A 21,403-nucleotide genomic window follows, 5' to 3' on the forward strand; every position below is an offset into this window, starting at 1 on the left:
GCTGGGACAAGAGGTGTATGCCACCATGTCCAGCTCTAACTTAACTTTTTTATGTCTCTGAATCCCCAGTAGTAAAATGAGGACGATAGTCTCATGGGGTGGTTATGAGAACTGAATGGTATAATACGCATAATTTATTTAGAACAATTCTTAGAACGTGGTAAGATAACGAAAATTTACTATTTCCCATTACCATGTTAACCAGATTATATATGGGATCTTATTTAATCACCAAGTATTTTATGAACTCCTTCTGTATGCAGTGTCCTCAGTGTCCTAACATGTTGGACATTATGAAGGAAATTTAATATAACCCATAATTTTAAGACATTTTTCTAATCATATTGGGGAGATAAAATGTAGGCACAGAATTGATAACCATGAAAAATAATAATGATCAAAACCACTAATACAACATTCACTCTGTGCTCAACACTCTTCTCATTTAATCTATACAATATGCCTAATAATTATGTATGTAACCCAGCATCCCATTTTATAGCTGAGGAAACTGAGTCCCATAAAGGCTAAATAACTTGACCAAGGTTACATAGCTATCAAGTAGAGGAGCCAGGAAATCTAACTCATGCAGTCTGGCTGCAAAATCTACGCTTGTAACTCTTAGAGTTTTTGTGTCTAATAAAACACTAGTGTCAAATGATTATTGTAGGCAATATATAAGCTTTAAAAATTTAGAAAAATCATCTCAGTTTAGTGTGACAGGGAGAAACGGCCTTGGCTAAAGGGGCACACTTTTAGTTAAACCTCAGAAGTTTGCTAAGATTTAAAATCATAAAGAACTAATAAAAACAATTCTGGTGGAGGAATATCCAAGAAAAGTAAGGAAGGTCAGATGTAGCTAGACTCTGTTTGAAGCTAGTCTATTCAGATGTAAAATGGGTATACTGGGAAATACCATCGGAAGGAGATGAGAAATCAAGTACTTACAGTGGTCAGAGAATAGACGAAGTACTCTCTCTATATATTACTTTATTTCACAGCAGCCCTGTAAGTTGGGTTCTGTAATTGTCATTCTCATTTTAGAGAGGTATTTACAAAAGCCTAGAAACCTTATGATTTGAATAGTACTTATCTCATAGGGTAATATAGGTTAGGCTTCATAAAAAATAACCCAGAAATCTGTGTGGTTCAATACTAGATTATTTCTTGTTTACATTACATTTGATGTGGGTTCAGCCTGTATAATGTAGGCAGACTCAGAAAGTCAGGCTGCTTCCATTTTGTAGACTGTTTCATGTGGCTTCACTGTACTTGGCTTTTGTAAGCTAGTGGATTGTGGTAGGAGAGAGGGAAAGGGACCGACCATAGGGAAGGGTACAACTGACATATAACCACTCTGCTTTCACAGGCGGCAGTCATCACTTCACACATATTCCATTCCGTTGACTGGTTCCATTCATGTAACTGGTCATATCACCAAACCTACTGCACGAGAGGCTAGAAAAGGTAAAGAACAAGGCAGTCATCACTTCACTCATATTCCACTCCGTTGACTAGTTCCATTCGTGTAACTAGTCATATCACCAAACCTACTTCACAAGAGGCTAGAAAAGGTAAAGAACAAGAATATCAGCCAACGCTAACAGTCTGTGTGAAGGCTAAATATGCTACCACATGAAAGCATTTTATAGAGTGCCTCTCACCTGCCACACTAAGAAAATATTAGCTATTGTTTTTAGTGAGCAATAGAGAACATTTGAATATATGTGTGGTTATAAAAATGGTAGATTACATGTTTAGTTCTGAATATATTTCTGGCATTGTCCCAGACATTTTGTATTTCTACCAGAAATAAGCATTTTGGGAAGACTTTTTTCATCAGCAAACCGATAAGAGATTAGGAAACAAGTGACCAAATTTATTAGAGTCCAGGAATTATAAAGGGCTAAAATTCAGTCATGGAAATAGCCCCAAATTATTGTACAGATTCTTCCAGAATAGAGCTGGAAGGGGACATATGTACCATATATATGTATATGGTATTAGACATTTTATATATATATATATATACACACACACACACACACACACACCCTCTCTCAATTCTTTCATTTTGTTAATAAATAAAAATTGAGGTGCAGAGATTAATTAGCATACATTAGATACGACATGTTTGCATGCACAGTTTTCTAAAAAATGTCAAAATATCTAAAAACTGATTTCTAAAAACATCTGAAGTATAAAAGTTTCCAGAGATGGAAAGATTAAATAAATATTGTTCATTTTATTATATCCTTGGATAGGACATTCTTCAATCTTGTATAGTTTATCATCTCCTGAATAGCTAGACTACATCTTCTTAGATTTGGATCTATTTTCTCTTAAAATGATTTTTATAGGGTTTATACCCTTGATATTATTTCCTCTCTTTTATTTACACATAGTTTTTAAAATCAATATTAATATTTTCTATTAATATTAAAGTTAATGTATAAATAGGCTATTTCTATACTTTTTATATTAATAGCATAAGAAATATTTCTAACTTGGAATATATATTGTTTTCCCATTCATACTAAACATATGCTATTCTTTTCTCATGGCTTTCTTTTGCTTTTTAAGAGTTTTGCTTCTGAAAGACAAAGCAAGAAGAATTTTATGTTCTGAAATAATCTCTTTGGGTACTGGGGATTCTGTAGTTATAAAAATGGCAGTTTACATTTTTATTTCTGGATATATTTCTTGCATTGTCCCAGGCACTTCTTATTTCTACCAGAGAAAATTGGTCACTGCCTCAAGGCATGGGTTATTTTAGGGAAGTCTCAAATATTTTACTCATTCAGATGTGATTTCAGGGAAGCCATTAAAAATGCGTTAGTTGGACTCATGTAATGAGAACATACTCTTCCCCTCTCATTCTCTTATAGATAAGATCTTTTAACTTACTATCTCACAGGCTATCTTTAGGGCACAAAATCCCTGTTCTCCCAAATGTCTGGATGGCTTTTCTTGCCTCTTATTTAATTTATAATAAGCTTATGGCTTCCCTCTTGTCTTTTTGCTTTAGCAAGTTGGCATTCTGTTTACTCAGAGATAAATATCTCTCTTCATTTATTGGGGAAAGGATATAATCACTTTTCCTTACTAATATTATACTTTAGTCCTTCACCATGTGCCCTTTGGATGCATATGGTCAATTCTCAATCCGGAGACATTTGTGGCACCTTGAGTACAAATGTTCAGACCAGTTTCCTTAACTTTTGTTGAATACAAGAACAGAATTGCAATTTTAAAGAGAACAGAAGGAAACATAATTGGTGACAGAATTACCATTTATATCTTGGAAACAAATTCTGGAGGGTGCAGAGTACATTTCCTTTATTTTTTTAAAGGACATATATTCATTTACGCAGAGAGTTTAACAGCTTGATCTGCAGTACTGAATTGTGTAGATTGCACTTAGTTTGTCCATTTCAGGTTTGTGTTGTAGCATTTCACTGAGATCTGTTAAATTGAGAAATTTTATTTATATCCATTAATTTTTAAAAGGATATAATCTAAAACAGCCAACTAAAATGTTATATCCCTAATGGAAAAAATTTTGTTTATTGTTTTTGCTTCAGTTACATAGTACCAGCACAGTCCCTTGTATGTAATAGACACCCCAAAATATTTGTTGAACAAATACATTACAGTATTTAATTACATTGTAATGTGTAAAGGCTTGACAAATTGCGTGTTTCTTCCCCCCTCCACCAAGTTTTTCTATTGAACTCATTTAATTTTACATTAGTGATTAGAAATGTTATTCCTGATAAATTGACAACTGGTGTTATTGCTAATTCACAGTAATTGTCAGTATCAGGAATTGTGAAACTACAGTACTCAGACTTCTAAAGTGCTATAGTATTTATCACATTCCCCAGGTTTCCTGAGAAACTGAACTATAGGACATATTACTACAAGAAATGTCAACTGTTGATGTCAAATCATAAGGGTATCAGAAATTTCAATTATTCAAATGAGTTGTGTGTGTGTGTGTGTGTGTGTGTGTGTGAAAGGCCACCTAAATGTGTTTCTAGACCTTTCGTGCACTGGGTATAGGACCCCCTCATCTGGAATAGAAGCAATCGATATTTCCACTTACCTGTAGTGACTCAAGTTCTGGGGCTATGCTTCTTTTACACTGGGTTTAAAGTACTCCTAATCTCCAAGTTTGGGATCCTCACTTTTAGGAGCTAGATCTTAAAGTGAAACTTCTCATACAAAAACAAGAGTATAATTACATCTAAAAGGCACTGCTTGGCAAGTAATACTGTTTATAATGAAAATATCTGATGGGTTGTTTTTAGGTGGATTTTTTTTTCCTAGTAACTATACGGGCCAAGCCTAGATGACAAATAAAAAATATTAGCTTTTCCCATGATTCAGAGCACGTCCTTTTAGGGCCATGAATTGTTTGTTAGTTGTTGAGCAAAAATGACATGAATTATCTTGCTGATCTGGTGTCACTTTCCATCCAAATAGCTGCCACATTGCCAGTTTCAACAACCAGAAACAAAATTAATGTCTCAAATAATCTTTCAATGTATTTTTTATCATTTTGTTTGCATGAAGCATGAACACTTATTTTATTGACTAAAACATACTTGTGGGAAAATAAATTGACATATTTTATTACAAATTTGTAAAGATAAATATTCACATTTTACTGCTTTTGTTGAGTTTATGTGATTTAGAGTTTAACAGAAAATATATAAGAATATGAAAGAAAATAAATAATATTTATATTATAAGTATGAAAAATGATTTGGCTATAATTTCTATATTTAAATGAACTTTTCTGGACTAGAGTAATTCCCACTTTAGAATGTTGGCTGTCAAATTTCATTTACATCAGTTGGCCTATACTTAATTTGAGAAATTCATTTATCTAAAGGGTTTTAAATCTGGAAACCTATAAAATATGGATTTATTAATCAAAGGATCAACTCAAACTTTAAGCAGTGTATTCCAATGAACTTTACATAACCCCATGATACCAACAAAAGGATTAGTTATAAATTTTCCCAACTGGCTTCTTACTTTCATGTCTAGCCAGTGATAACAGGGACAATGCTGATGTACTAAAAAATCTCTTTTTAAAACTTAATCCATAGACTCAGTTTGAAATCTCCTTTGGGAATTTCTCTCATTCATTCATGATTAATAGAGCTTCTTAAGTGGTGGAATATTCACCAGGAAATTTTCACCAAATGAAATATTGGTTCAGCCCTTGATTAGGAGGCGCCCAGCTGGAAAAACTAATGTTGAGATCTCACAGTATTCTGATACTTCATTTCCAACATTCATCAACTTGTTATGACACTTTCTAATATATTCATCATAAACTCTTATAAGTCTGCATTTAGAACTTGAGGCCAATCCATGCACTGCTCTGTTATGCAGTTCTGAGGATTGTTCTTTAATAAGTAAATAACATGAAGAAAATGTTTAAAATAAAACACTAACTCCAATCTGGATACTGATTATATAAATCACAAATTTCAAGATATTGTTATAGTCTTAAATATCCAAGCAAACTAAATATCTACATTCAAAGGAATTCCAAATACTAAATCATTTGGAAACTTTTTATATAAAGGTGATAAACATAACATCAAAGTATTCCTAACATAAAAATTCAACCTCTCTTGATCCACATTCCCTAGAATTGTTCCCCATACCTGAAATATTGGATGTAATATTTATATCAGCATCTATGACCAAAATATAGTATTTCATGATAAAATCATTACTTTGTTCCTTGCTGATCTGGTATCAGTTTCCATCTGAACAACTTTTGTGTAGTAACAGTTCCAACAACTAGAAACAAACCTATACTTCCATATTATCTTTAAATGTATTTATTTTTATTGTTTGGAGTATAAAATATTTTTTATTAAATAAAATATGCTTATAGTAAAATATATTTATCTGTTCATTTTTCTGACAAAACAAATATTTATATTAGATTATTGTGTTAAAGTAGCTCTTCATTTTGTCATTAATTATTCTGCATAGAAGCCCAGTGTCTCTATGTATTTGAAATGTACTCTCTAAATTCAGAGTTCCAGGAATACCGTTCTAAGACACGGTCATACTCTTTATGTAAAACAAGTGGAAATGTTAACCGGTGAACAAATTATTGTAGTATAACTGCAGCAGTGCCACAATATTTCTTATTGTACTTAGCAAATTCTTTTTTTGTTGTTGTTTGTTTGTTTGTTTGTTTGTTTGAGACGGAGTCTCGCTCTGTCGCCCAGGCTGGAGTGCAGTGGTGCGATCTCGGCTCACTGCAAGCTCCGCCTCCCAGGTTCATGCCATTCTCCTGCCTCAGCCACCCGAGTAGCTGGGACTACAGGCGCCCACCACCACGCCTGGCTAATTGTACCTTTTTTTTTAGTAGAGACGGGGTTTCATTGTGTTAGCCAGGCTGGTCTGGATCTCCTGACCTCGTGATCCGCCCGCCTCGGCCTCCCAAAGTGCTGGGATTACAAGCGTGAGCCACCGGGCACAGCCGGGTTCTTATTCTTTAGTGTGCATAAAGAAGGCTATATTTAAAAAATAAAGCTTACCCCAACCTATCAGCAGGGTTATTTCATACAATCAAAGACAGCAGTTTTCTTTTTTTCTTTTACTTTTATTTTAGGTTTTGGAGCAGATGTGAAGGTTTGTTACACAGGTAAACACATGTCATGGGGGTTTGTTGTAGATATTATTTCCTCACCCAGGTATGAAGCCCAGTACCCAATAGTTATCTTTTCTGTTCCTCTCCCTCCTCCCACACTCCTGGCTCAAGTAGACCCCAATGTCTGTTGTTTTCTTCTTTGTGTTCATAATTCTTATAATTTAGCTCCCACTTAAAAGTGAGAACATGTAGTATTTTGTTTCTGCCTTAGTTTGCTAAGGATAATAGCCTCCAGCTCCATCCATGTTACCACAAAGGACATGATCTCGTTCTTTTTTTTTTTTTTATGGCTGCATATATTCCATGGTGTATATGTACCACATTTTCTTTATCCAATCTGTCATTGATAGTCATTTAGGTTGATTCCATGTCTTTGCTATTGTGAGTAGTGCTGCAATGAACATTTGCGTGCATGTGGAAAGACTGCATTTTTCAAAGCATCCCAGGTACAACTGATACAGTAGTTCATAAACAGTCATTTCAGAAACACTGCCCTGCAGTGTTGGAGGCACACTATAAGGATCTAGCCTTGAATTTCTTTCTTGAGGGATATAGAGAGTGAATAAGAAGCAGTTTGTTAGACCTTGGGAATATCAGGTAGCAGCCTGAGTATTATCTTGCTTTGATGACGTCTCCTCATTCAGCCAAAATGAGACTTGAAAGATGGCTACTCAAAAGGGTCTCACAGGCATTATTGCATTTGCACTACCACTGTGGATCCAGGATCACTTTTCCCGGTGAAAAGTATGGAAGTTTCAACAGCTTACTGTTACTATTTAACTAGAAATTATTATAGTAGGAGAAGAAAAAATCTGCTTCATATAACTCCAAAAAGATACAACTTAAAAAAGAAAATCTGCTTTATTAATTTTTCTTGTAAGATATATCTATTTCAAAGACTAGAACATGACTTTGGCAGACCTCCTTTTTTCACATTCATTCACTCAGGTCCACTCTAGAGATCAAGGTGTCAGACAAAAATCTGCTTGGCATCCAAAGAATTAGAATAAACTGTGGGTTATTCTCAAGAGCTATTTCCATCAAGTTGTTGAAGCTTTATGTTTAGTCTTCTAATTTAGGAAATTGAATCTTGAAAAAGGTCCAGCAACAGAATCAGAGTATCTTCTTTTTGATACTGGTTGAAGAGATGCATTCTTAACTGCCAGTACACTTTATTGTCACATCTTAAAAACATCATTAGTTCATACCTGGCATTTTATAATCATAACTAAGTAAGTTATTTTGGCATCACAGTCATGCCTTTAAGAAAACTTGACTGAGTAATTTTATGGAGATTTAGAATACAATGTAGCTTCATCAGTAATACAGTAAACAACTTGGTGAGGTGGGTTATGGATAGCTGATTTCTTCATTTATTTTTGGTTATTACCAGTTTTATTTTCAGAAAGTAACCTTTCTTTGTTTTGAAGAAAGCCCTGGTCAAAGATTATCCCTGGTGATTATCTCTGATTATCTCCTAACCCCTCTGATGAATAGCTGTTATCTTAACATAACATTCTGCCTTTGAACCATGTCTTAAAATTAATGCAACCAGAAACACGATGTATGTTATTTATTCCTTTGTGGCAAATAGGGTAGTTTATGATTTGGTAAACATTGGTAGCTTCAAAACTACTGAACAAGTTCAAAATATATGGACTCATATTTTCTTAACTTGATCAAACTATTTATTAGCAAAGTGTCAAGATTTTTATCTGCTTCATAATATGTAGATCATCTGATAATTACCTTGAAGAAACAAATCCAATTTATTTCCCTCTTCCCTTATTTAAATATTGATGAGAAAAAAAGTTTCAGTTTTCTTTCAGGGGAGGGAGCAGAGTGGGGGTTGGGAGCTATTTCTGCACTCAGTACATGAAAAACTATGTTTTTTTTTTTTGCTTTTATAGAGGAAAATGTATTTATCTATCTCTTGTAATTATTTTTTAATTTACTATTACTACCAAGACTACCAAGATTATAACTATACACAGAGATACATTATTACTTTGGTTGGCCCTAGGCATTTTTGCCTTCATGGGCCACTTCTTTTGTAATACATATACATATGCTAAAATTATATTTCATAACCGTTTGTATAAATGAATATTTCATCTCAGACTATACAATCTAGGTAGAGATCTGCCTGAAGTTTTATTTCTTAAGTCTTAACATTTTAATAATCTCGCTTTGTCATTCTTCATTTAGTGTTTAGGAATTGTTACTTTCTTTTTTTAATTAATAAAATTTATTTTTAGAGTAGTCATAGGTTAACAGCAAAACTGAGCAGAAAGTACAGAGTTCCCACATACCTCAACCCCATACGTGCACAACATTTCCTGCTATCAAAATTCTGCACCAGAGAGGTATATTTGTCACCATCAATGAGTCTACATTGACATTGTCACTCAATGCCCATAGTTTACATTAGGGTTCACTCTTGGTGTTTCATAATCTATAAGTTTTGACAAACGTATAATTACATGTATCCACTATTGTAGTATGATAAACTATAGTTTCACTGCCCTAAAATCTGTGCTTTGCCTATTCATCTCTGCCTCCCACCAACCCATGACAACTAGCGATCTTACTGTCTAAATAGTTTTGCCTTTTCTAGAATGTCATTAAATTGGAACAATATAGTATGTGAATTTTTTCATATTGACTTCTTTCACTTTTATTAAGTGCACTTAACTTTTCTCCACCTCTTTTCATGGCTTCCTAGTTCACTTCATTTTAGCACTGAATAATTTAGCACCTATTTTCTAGTTGTAGCACAGTTTATTATCCACTCACCTACTGAATGACATCTTGGTTGCTTCCAAGTTTTGGCAATTATGAATAAAGTTGCTATAAACATCTGTTTACAGATTGTTGTGTGAATATAAATTTTCAATTCATTTGAATAAATGCCAAGGAATATTATTGCTGGGTCATTTGGTGAGATTTAATTTAGTTTTATAGGAAATTATCAAATTGTCTTCCAAAGTGGCTGTACCATTTTGCATTCCCACCAGCAACGAATGTGAGTTTCTCTTGCTCTATATCTTCACCAGCATTTGGTATTGTCAGTATTTCTGGGTTTTGGTTATTCTAATAGATACGTAGTGGTATCACATTGTCTCATTGTTATTTTAATTTTCAATTTTCTAATGAATATCATGTCGAACATCTTCTTATATGCTGGCTTGTCATCTGTATATATTCTTTAGTAAGGTGTCTGTTGAGGTTTCTTGCCTATTTTTAAATTAGTTTGTGCATTTTCTGATTGTTGACTTTTGTTCTTTGATATATTGGATAACAGTTCTTAAACAGATATATCTTTTGAAATGTTTTCTCCCAGTCTGTGGCTTGTCTTCTCATTCTCTTGAGATTGTCTTTCATACAGTAGAAAATTTTAATTTTAATGAAGTCAAATGTATTTTTTCTTTCCTTGATTTATACCTTTGGTGATTTTTTGAACTCTCCTTCCTACACACTGACATACCTTTTGCATTTTATGTAAAAAATCATCATCATACCAAAGGTCATCTAGATTTTCTCCTATATTATATTCTAGGAGTTTTAACATTCTATATTTTACATTTAGGTCTTTGATTCCTTCTGAGATAATATTTTGTGAAGGGTGTAGTCTGTCTAGCTTCATGCTTACTCATGTGGATTTTGAGTTGTCCCAGGACCATTTGTTGAAAAGACTATCTTAGCTCTACTGTACTGGTGTTGCTCCTTTGCCAAAGATCAGTTCGCTATATTTGTGTGGGTCTATTTCTGGACTTTCTATTCTGTTCCTTTGATCTGTCTATTCTTTCACCAATACCATACTGTCTCTACTACTATAGCTTCATATTAAGTCTTGAAATCAGTTAGTGTCAGTCTTCTAACTGTTGTTTTCCTTCAATATTGAGTTGGCTATTTTGGATCTTTTACCTCTCTATATAAACTTTAGAAAGACTTTGTTGATATCCACAAAATACCTTGCTATAATTTTGATTGGCAGTGAGTTTAATCTATAGATCAATAAGGGAATAACTTATATCTGGACAATATTGAGTCTTCCTATCCATGAACCCCCCCACTGGGATATCTCTTGATTTATTTAGTTCATCTTGGATATCTTTCATTAGAGTTGTATAGTTTCCCCATAGGAACTATTAGTTTTTAATTAGGGGATTAACTTTATTGAAGGAGTTCACTTTTCCCCTGTAACTATCAGCAGCCTGGTGAAAAGAGACCTACACTCTCCTTGAGAAGGGTTTCGGCTAGTAGTTCTAAATGGCTGAGCTTGATGGAAAGCTCTTGCTGTCTGACCTGGCTTTTTCACAGCATTAGTTTTTGTTTTTTTGTTTGTTTGTTTGTTTTTTGTTTTTTGTTTGTTTTTGTTTTTTGAGATGGAGCCTCGCTCTGTCACCAGGCTGGAGAGCAGTGGCACGATCTTGGGTCACTGCAACCTCCACCTCCCCGGTTCAAGTGATTCTCCTGCCTCAGCCTCCCGGCTAACTGGGATTACAGGTGCGCACCACCAAAAATTGATATAGACTTTTGCAAATACCTTGAAGATTTTTACCTTTATAATCCTTAGCAAGATTCAGGAGAAAATATAATTTTAGATGTTCCAGATCATGATAAACAGGGTAATATCCTACCTCTTTTGTTTTAGTCCTACTCTCAGTATATTTTACTAAGAGAAACAGAATATACCTCTATTTCTGAAATAAAAGACAACTTTTGGTAAGATTATTATAGTTATCTTCTGTTTAAAAGTTTATCTAATATTATTATTCTTTTCATAATGCATCTTTTTACACTCCAAATTCCAGCCTGAGTTTCCAAGTTTCAATCTTTCATTTGTGTTTTAGAAGAAAAAGGTTAAAGAACTAACTCTAAAACTTACTTTGTATATGACCTGATGCCATGCTTTTTAAAGAAATGTAACAACAACAAAAACAAAATCTAACTCTATCATTTTCCCTACAGTCACATTTTCTGAGATATATATCCTATGCTTGTATTATTTAAATGATTAGTATATGGTTATTTAGATACATACTCTCCTTATCAAGATCAGGATTATTAACTTTTTTGTTGTTTTCAATAGGGATTCTCTACTTAAAGTGTTGCCTGCTCTGAGAATCCTTAATGGCAATATACTAAACTCTAATTCAGAAAGCCGCACTGAAGAACACAATCAACTGGGATCAGCAGGTTTCCTGGCACTTTGTCAGTCTCAGATTCGAGAATTCAACTTGCTAATTGAAAATTATATAACTGGAAAAGGGTAAGATTGTGATCTTCCCATTGATGTATTTAGAATCAATAATGTAATTTATAAATGTGATTTTAAAGTATTCTGATTAACACAATTATACTCTTTTGGATTAGAACAGTGTGTTTTGGGGATATTCTACCTTTAAAAACTTTGGACATCATGTTTTTATTCTTGAAATATATTAATATGTATTTTGAACATAATTTCAAATATTTAAATGCTACAATATTAGATAAAGAAAATGAAAGCATGTGGATAGCATCAAGACAAGAGGCAAAAATTCATAATTATTCAGTCATAATTTTATTCAATAATTATTGTAGGCAAGACTATTTATCCCCAAATAATTCACAAATTAACATAAGAGAAAATTGGGTAAACACCTAGAATAGAGTGAGGTAAGTTTTATAACACATGTAATTTATATTACATATTAAAATAGTGTACATATACTTACGTATCAAGGTATCATGGGAGCACAGTAGAAAAAAGCAGTCAGCACTTGCACCCATTTAGACTACAGAAGTTGACAGTAATCAGAATCAAATGTTGAAGAAAGAAAACTTCCTATTCCCCACCTCGAATTCTGAATGCATTATAATTGATATTTCTAAAACTGTACTTTTTAATTTGCATTATGTCAGGAAATGTAAATTATAAACAAAGATGATTTTGTATTGTTTCACTTACAATGACTCTTCATTGCAATTGGAAAAATAACATGCACTTCCAAATGTCTAAATTTTCCTACTAAATTATATTCTTAAGGTTTTGCTATTGATACTTTTATATATGCTTGTCCTATGTAAAAGTTCGTTTTCTGTGTAAATATTTTTGAACATAGTCTATTTTGATTAAAAAGAAATCTCACATCATTAAAAATAATTTCAATTGTTATAAGTAATGTTTAATGTAACAAATACTGCGATTATTTACATTTGTCTTTATGCAAATCTAAAATAATATTTACTTGTATATATGTGGTAATATACAATTTTGTATGTAAAGGTGACTCTTCACATTCCCTTGAAGTCCAAATTTCAACATGAGATTTTAAATGTAGTCCTTTGGACTATTTATTTTATTGCAACTTAAGTTTTATTTTAGCATTGAAAATGGAAAGACTATAGGAAGAAAGAAAATTCTAATTTTATAATACGTAAAATAGACTATATTTTATATGTTGAATGCATAAGTGGTGGTGAGTTCAACAAGTAACCATAAACACTTAATATTCTAATATTGAACTTTTTTTGCATTATTAGCCAATGAAATGAATGAAATACAAAATATAAAACATATATTGGATGAGCCTATGCTAATGTCTAAAATTACCTTTGTGAACATAGGAGCTATCAAATTGTCTCTACATTTTTGGAAATAATTGTAACTTTCATTTTGTTTGATGTGATTAACATTTTATTTTTTATATACTGTATTTTTTCAGAAAAAAATTAGGCAGCTTGTGGCAATATATTAAATATAGCCAGAAAATATAAGTTAGAAATAAGCAAAAATTTTTAGACATGAAATAAAAATAAAGGAAGACAAAATGTAGCCAAGAATAAGGCTCATACAAGTGAAAAGTCCTTTACATTTCTTACTGAGAACTTCAAATCCAGCCAACATTAAAATTTGATTAATTATACAAGTTATAAAATTCAAAAGCTAGAAATCCAATCATTGTTCAAGAGAATCTTAGCCATTAATGTCTTAAAGTACTTGAATTCTCTTTGCAATAGATTATTATTTTTCCGGAGATAAATGGGAATAAAAATTTTCCCATAATGTAAGTTCTTTGTTTAAAAGTCCAATACAAATATTTTGCGTGGCAAAAGTCAATGTAGAAAGCACTTTTAACTTTATTTCATAAATAACTTCTCCAAATTTAGTCAGCCATGATTTCTCATGTTTATGGTAATAAAAGCATGAATTTTTCTCATTCATTTATACCAAAAATACCTAGAATAAAAATGGTCCTAAAACTTCCAGACATTTTGTCTGGACTGATGGATCTAAATTAACTAAACAAATGTTTTCAAATTTTGTTATAAACGAGATCCATTTTTATATAAGCAACTAGAAATAATCTATAATGAATGTTGTACTGAAGTTTAATATTCATTTGAGGCCATACAGTGAAATTTTCAAAACTTGCACAAGTTTTAATATTTGCTGGCACTATTCTTATTAAATGTTCTCATCATTTATTTGTTCAGAGATGTATTTACCTTGGATACTGCAGAAAATCTCTGTCATTATTTTAAGAAATTGATGATACTTAGTACTGAATACCGACATGCACACGAACGAGGGGATGTAACTATCACCAAGAAAGATGAATCAGAAGCCCAGAAAAATCATTTGGCCCCTACAAACAGTGACAGCACTCTGCAAAATGGAGTCTTCTACTCTTGTGCACGTGAAGGTGAGCCAGACTCACCAAATATTCCTGAGAAATGGATGGACTCTGTCTCCAGCCACTCCCCATTAAGCAAATCCTCCACATGTGAAAATATGGAAGGAAGACATCAGGAAATATTAGTATGTCAGAAGAGAGAAGACAGCAAGGCAAGCAGTATTCCCACCATAAGAATCCCATTTAAGGAAGTAGTAATGACAAATTCTTTGCTGAGGAATCACCAAAATATTGAGCCTAGTGAAAAAATGTAAGATATATAAATAATGTTTCTTTTATAGATGTATGTTTACTCCTTTTGATGGATGATATTAGTCAATGGTACCTAGTAATTTGCTGAAGGATTCAAATCACAATCATATTTCATACTGATTCCATTATGTTTTCGTGAGGTGCATTATGTTTTCATGAGGTGCACAAATCATTAATTATAGTGCATATTAATTTGATTAAATTCTCATTTAATTTCTAGTAGTATTTAAATGAGTAAATGTGAGTTTTTTTCTGCCTTGTAATTTCTAAATAATTAATATGTTTTGGCCGGGCGCGGTGGCTCACGCCTGTAATCCCAGCACTTTGGGAGGCCGAGGCGGGCGGATCACGAGGTCAGGAGATCGAGACCATCCTGGCTAACACGGTGAAACCCCGTCTCTACTAAAAATACAAAAAATTAGCCGGGCGTGGTAGCGGGCGCCTGTAGTCCCAGCTACTCAGGAGGCTGAGGCAGGAGAATGGCGTGAACCCGGGAGGCGGAGCTTGCAGTGAGCCGAGATCGCGCCACTGCACTCCAGCCTGGGCGACAGAGCGAGACTCCGTCTCAAAAAAAAAAAAAAAAAAAAAAAAAAAAAAAAAAAAAAAAAAAAAATAATTAATATGTTTTAAGGAGAAATAAAATATCACAGTCTAAAAATAATAAAAACATTTTCTGAGTAATCAAGTATTTTCATTTTTTAAAAATATACCTTTGCAGGCCGGGCGCGGTGGCTCATGCCTGTAATCCCAGCACTTTGGGAGGCCGAGGCGGGCGGATCACGAGGTCAGGAGATCGAGACCATCCTGGCTAACACGGTGAAACCCCGTCTCTACTAAAAAATACAAAAAATTAGCCGGGCGTTGTGGCGGGCGCCTGTAGTCCCAGCTACTCGGGAGGCTGAGGCAGGAGAATGGCGTGAACCCGGGAGGTGGAGGTTGCAGTGAGCCGAGATCACGCCACTGCACTCCAGCCAGGGTGACAGAGCGAGACTCCATCTCAAAAATAAATAAATAAACAAAATAAAAAAATATATATACCTTTGCACATGCCATTTATTTGCCCATTGATTTAATAAACATTTAAAGAGCATCTTTGCACGTATTTGAATGTATGTGCTATAGTTTTTTGGCATTAATAGATCTATAAGGTAGGGCAATATTCTGTATGATTAATCAAGTAAACCCCCTTATAACCATTAAATAATTTTAGAAAGCTAATGACTATTGAACCAGCAAGGATTAGGTTTTACTTTGGCCTGTCAGTTTCTTCTTGTTCTTTTTACTTTTGGCCTCAGAGTCAAGCTAAGAAAAGAAAAATTGCTCAGATTTATCTTCTCTTATAAATTACTGGTGCTGAGCAGTGCAAATATCAGAATATCACAGTAACTAGCAAATCTTGCTTTTCCCAGTCTTCCTTTTTTCAAAAGTTGTCAGGGTAAAGAGTAATTTTTATTACTCTGGGAGCTAGGTTAAGTAATTTGATATGCTGAAACTAACTTGTTTCCTAATGTAAATTTTTAATATTTATCAAAAGTGGCTTTAATATTTTCTGATTTATGTTTTATCAGTTTATTTAATTGGTTGCCTTTGCTCCAAACACTTCAAATGTTGCCTATTGAAATTTCATATAAACAATATTTTTAACTTCTTAATCCTAAATAAAATAGCCAAATGATGATAGTAAGTAAGGAAGAAGAACTGAAAATATAGATAAACTAAAGACCCAAAGAATAAACGGGAAAGAAAATGTATACCCGTTGCTGAATCTTAACATTCAGTGATTCAGGAGATTCATTGCCAATTGTATAAGAGTTTCCTAAGAATTATTTACATGTGCTCTTATTCTAAAGACACTTTTGACATTATAATTTTGCCAAAAATATGATGATCATGATGATGATCATGGAGTTGTTTTTCTTAACCTGTAGTGCACCCTACATTCAGGAAACCATAAAGTCAGCTTCTTTATCTGCTTTCAATGTAGTGAAAAGCAGTCCATATGTTAGTGTCACTGAAGAAAATACCCCTCATCTACCTTCTGTTTTTGTTTTCCCTGGGGAATTTTGATGATATTAGGCTGAGGAATTCATGCAATCAATGACTTTACAAGAAATTCACAGTTACAGTTCGTGAAACTTGCATGTGTCTATAAAGAAATATAAGATACTGTCTCAGGTTTTATGTGTTTTCCCATAAGCCTTTTAATTTTTACTGGTTACATATTACAAATGTGTTTTCTGATTCTTTTATCACCCAAAGTGCCTATTAAAGGTGCTTTGAAATCCCCTAATCCATTCTTGTTCAAAAGATGAAGTAATGAATGGATGATTGAATGAATAAATGTGAATTATATTTATATCAAAATTTACAAAGTTCTGTTTACCCTAGGAGGAGGAAATGATTTGTTGGAACATGAATATTTTTTTCAAAGTACTGGAAATTCAAATAGCTTATCTTAGACCATATATTTTAGCCTTTAACTTCAATATTCTATTCGTAGTAAAACAGATTGGAGCCTTCTACTGGCCTTACATAAAATGGGGATGATGATGTTAACAATGATGATGATAGTAATACCGATAATAAGCCAAAACAGCAATAGAAAATGGCTTCATAATTCCTTTCTAATTTCCCAGAAATGTATTACTATGAGAAAAAAAATGTGTGGTCATATCTAGTAGAGTTTATGACTTCATTCCACTTTGCCTTAAACTAAATTGTATGAGGAATGGAGAAGTTTCATTGGATTTGGCAATTATAAAATTATTGAAAACTATTTCAAGGGAGCATTAGGAAATGGAGATAGGTCAAGAATTACTAATCTTTTTAAGCCAATGTCAGGAATTTGAAAAGAGAGTAAGAGAGAATAGTCAGCACTTTGACTACACTCTTTACCTTGATAATATTCCTCTAATAATCTATGTTGGGAAAGTAAAACATTTCTGATTAGTAAGAGTTAAATTACTAAACACACTGACAATCCACTTTTATATTCAATGTACATTTTAAATCACATTTTGCTAATGTTGCTGGGCAACTTAAGGAGATATGGAAAACACATAACATTGATCCATTCAGTGCCTGAAATTGGCAAATAGATGTGGACCAGAAAAATGTTAAGTATTTACTACTGAGTCTGTAAGAGTGTAATTTAACTGTTTGTGGGCAGAGAAGAAAGTGAAGCTCCTAAGCACCTGATAGGGTCCTTCCTCTTACAGTAAAGGAAGCCTCCTTCCTCTTACATTCGAAGGTAATTTCTCCACAAGGAATAGGATTTTACCCCTCTTGCCAAGTAAACATTGGCTCCTACATTTGTCCTCTCTCTTCTGCCTCACCACTTTTTCCCCTTCTCTCTGGACAAATATCCCCAGAATGATACAAGATCTCTATAAATCTCTCTCCTTAAAAGAAACAAATGAAACTCCCTTTTACCCACATACCCAACTACTGGCCCATTTCTTTTCTTCAGATTGGAAGGTTTTCTTACTATTTTTACTTCTATGACAATGGTTAAACAAAAGAAGTGGTCTTATTTTTAAATAATACTTTATGTGTTCTTTGTTTAAAATATTGTTTAGGAGGACCTTTTATCTACAACTCTGTATTTACAGATAATAAAAAAGTGTGTGTTTTTTTTCTCCTCTTAATAGTATGGCAGCTGTGGTAATCCAGTCATACTGGCGTGGTTACCTCATGCGCAGACAGATTCATTTCTCCACAAGGCTACATACTGCTGCAACAGAAGGCCTGCCAAATTCTTCCATCAAGAATCAGACTATTTTAAAGAAAGGAAAAAGAGAAAATATTGTGAATATCCGAAAACAGAGGGAGAAGGCTGCTATTCTTATTCAGGTTAATTTCAATCTTTTGGTAACATAGTTACAAAAGATATATTAGTTGTCTTTCATGATTTATTCTGTATTAAAAATAACCTCCAAATCTCAGTGATTACAGTTATGTAGATTTATTTCTTATTCAAGTGACATGTTGGCTGCAGGTTAGCTGCAGGTTAGCTGTGGGTTGGCTGTGGCTCTGCTTGATATCTGGATTGAAGGAATAAGCCTTAAATACAAAATACCATTGCATGACTGAGAGTCAAGCTGGACCACACAACCATATTTAAAACTTCTCATCAAGGCAGGATGTGGTGGCTCAAGCCTGTAATACCAGCACTTTGGGAGGCAAAGGCAGGAGGATTGCTTGAAGCCAGGAGTTCGAGATCAGCCTGGCCCAGAAAGCGAGACTCCATATCTACAAAACATACAAAAATTAGGTGGGTGTGGTGATGCACACCTGTAGTCCTAGCTACTTGGGAGGCTGAGGCAGGAGGATTGCTTGAGCTCAGAAGTGTGAGGTTGCAGTGAGCTATGATCATACCACTGCACACTAGCCTGGATATAGAGTGAGACCTTGTCTCAAAAAACAACAACAACAACTTCTCATCAAGTATGTCATTTGTCACATCTGCTAACATTTGATTAGCCAAAGCAGGTCTTGCTTGGCCTTAATAGCTATTTCTATATGTTTGAAAATCTACCAAAATAATTGTTAAAGTTTTTCAAATACTTTCATTTAAAAATTTAGAAAGCAAATAATTAATAGACTTGACTCAATCTCACCAAGACCAGGGTTTTCTTTTTAAGCAGTATAAAACATTACCATTTATTATTGTAAAATTTTTGTAACTCAGAAGTCCGAGCACAACATGGATGGATTTTCTGCTCAGTGTCTCACCAGTCTGATATCAAAGTGTTGACTGGGGCCTTAGATCTCATCTGGGGCTTGGGTCCTCTTCCAATCCAACTTGTTGCTAGAAGAACTCATTTGCTCACAGCTGTAAGACTGAGGTTCCCAGTTTCATTCTTTCTGTTGTCCAGGAACTTCTCTCAACTCTTAGATACCACTGGCGGTACCTTACCAATTGGTCCCCACAGGCAGTTCACAAAGTATATTCCAAGACCAGATTTTAAAACGAAGTTCATGTTGATCACACTCATTTTTAAAATTTTATTTACTCATCAAATTTTTTTAGAAGGTACAACTTGTCAGGAATTGTTCTAGGCTCGGGAAATAAAACTTAAAATCAACAAGATTCCTACCTTCATGGAATTTATATCCTGGTGGAGGATGCAGATATAAACTAAATAAAATAAGATCTGTAGAAATTCGTGTTAAATGATAGTAATTAAACAAAATTTAGCATTTCCCTTTATTCATTCAGCAAATATTTCTTGCTACAAAAATCTTTGTAGCTTACGTTCTGTTGGAATATGCAGTTCATAAATATGTTAGCTATGAGAAATATTGTGGGTGAAAATATAAAGCAGGAAAAGTGGGATGGGAGTATCAAAGAAAAGTTTATCAATTTAGATAGGATGGATGTGTAAGACCAGGAAATGTGACATTGGAGAGAGACTTAGCCATTCGATATCTGTGGGAAGAATATTCAAGGCAAAGGAACATCAGATTCTAAGGCCATGATTTAGTAGCCTACTCACAGTGTTTAGGAATTAGCAAGAGGCCAGTGTGACTAGAGAGTAATGAAAAGGAGAAAAGTAGGATTTAAAAGTCAAAGGTCTTATATGATATGGAAAGACACTGGTGGAATTTGAACAGTGGATTGACGTGGTCGAGTTTACTCTCTGTCACAATTATACTGTAAGAGGACAGAGGCAGAAAAAGCCAAATCAGTTAGCATCCTATTACAGTAAACCAGGCAAGAGATAACGTCGGCACGGACCCGAGTATCAGCAGCGGAGGTGGTAAGAATATCACATTCCAGAATATGTGTTGATTTTATCTTGAGAGTATATACATGAGAGATAGGAATCAGGAAGGTTTCCAAGGTATTTAGGAAGAGCAACTGGAGAAATGGCCTTAAAATTCAGAAAAAAAGAAATTACCCTTCCTCTCAAGTTCTCAGCTCTTAATATTAAAGACATAGCTTTCAAGAGAAACACCTTTGCTGAGTTGCTAATCAAGGTATCCAGTATTTCCATTTACTTAATTTGTCTATACTGTACTCCTCCTGAGAACAGTGAATAGGCAAAGCTGTTTTTGTTACCTGATAGAAGTGGGAGTGAGGAGGCAGCAATTGATTCAAGGAAACTCTGAGAAAAAATAAAAAGAAACTTCACTTACTATCTCCAAATGTTATTTTGCTACCTAAGGAATGTAGACGCCATGCATCCAAACTCCCGCCTGTCATCGGTGGATGAACAATACATTTTTCAGCATTGACAGTAAACAACTATTCAACTTTTGCTTCATTCCTCTCACTAAAGAGAAGGTTCATTACCTTATGAAGTAGTCTAGTTGTGACTGATACCTCTGTTGTGAGTTCTTTGGTTGAGCTTCTTTGTATCAGTAACAAAAGGAAGCATCATTCAGTCTTTCTTTGTAACTTAATGTAAGTCTCTTTTGTACATCCTATTACTTCAAATCATTGAAGTGAACTCCATTTTCACATCTGTTGGAAACAATCATCTAGCTTCTTAAATGACTCATCTTAAAATATGAATTTTAGACTGCCTAAACATTCTGAGGGAGTACAGTGTGATATAGCAGAAACAACTGGGGCTTAAGAAGGATCAAAATGAAAGGTTTTGTGAAGGATGTGCCAGAGACTGCTCTCTCTTCACCAAAACCACATTCTTCTCTTCTTCCTGGCATAGAGCCAGACTGGATTTCCAAGCTTTCCTTGCAATTGAGCTCTCAGAGTTCTCGTCATTAGAATGTGAATGATAGGCCGGGCGCAGTGGCTCATGCCTGAGAT

The 21,403-nt window shown here is 34.0% G+C and overlaps 1 protein-coding gene across 6 annotated transcripts in view; it reads left to right on the forward strand.

Annotated features, from left to right (window-relative positions):
- LRRIQ1 (leucine rich repeats and IQ motif containing 1) overlaps nucleotides 1–21,403 on the forward strand; it is a 229,911-nt gene that overhangs the window by 79,837 nt on the left and 128,671 nt on the right. For all 6 annotated transcript variants that reach the window (XM_055095956.1, XM_055095957.1, XM_055095960.1 and 3 more), the window contains 3 exons: nucleotides 11,787–11,966; nucleotides 14,177–14,626; nucleotides 18,279–18,480. In XM_055095956.1, coding sequence (XP_054951931.1) covers nucleotides 11,787–11,966; nucleotides 14,177–14,626; nucleotides 18,279–18,480 — 832 coding nt within the window. The remainder of the gene's footprint in view (nucleotides 1–11,786; nucleotides 11,967–14,176; nucleotides 14,627–18,278; nucleotides 18,481–21,403) is intronic.

Source organism: Pan paniscus, chromosome 10, assembly GCF_029289425.2.
Source record: "Pan paniscus chromosome 10, NHGRI_mPanPan1-v2.0_pri, whole genome shotgun sequence".
Lineage (NCBI taxonomy): Eukaryota > Metazoa > Chordata > Mammalia > Primates > Hominidae > Pan > Pan paniscus.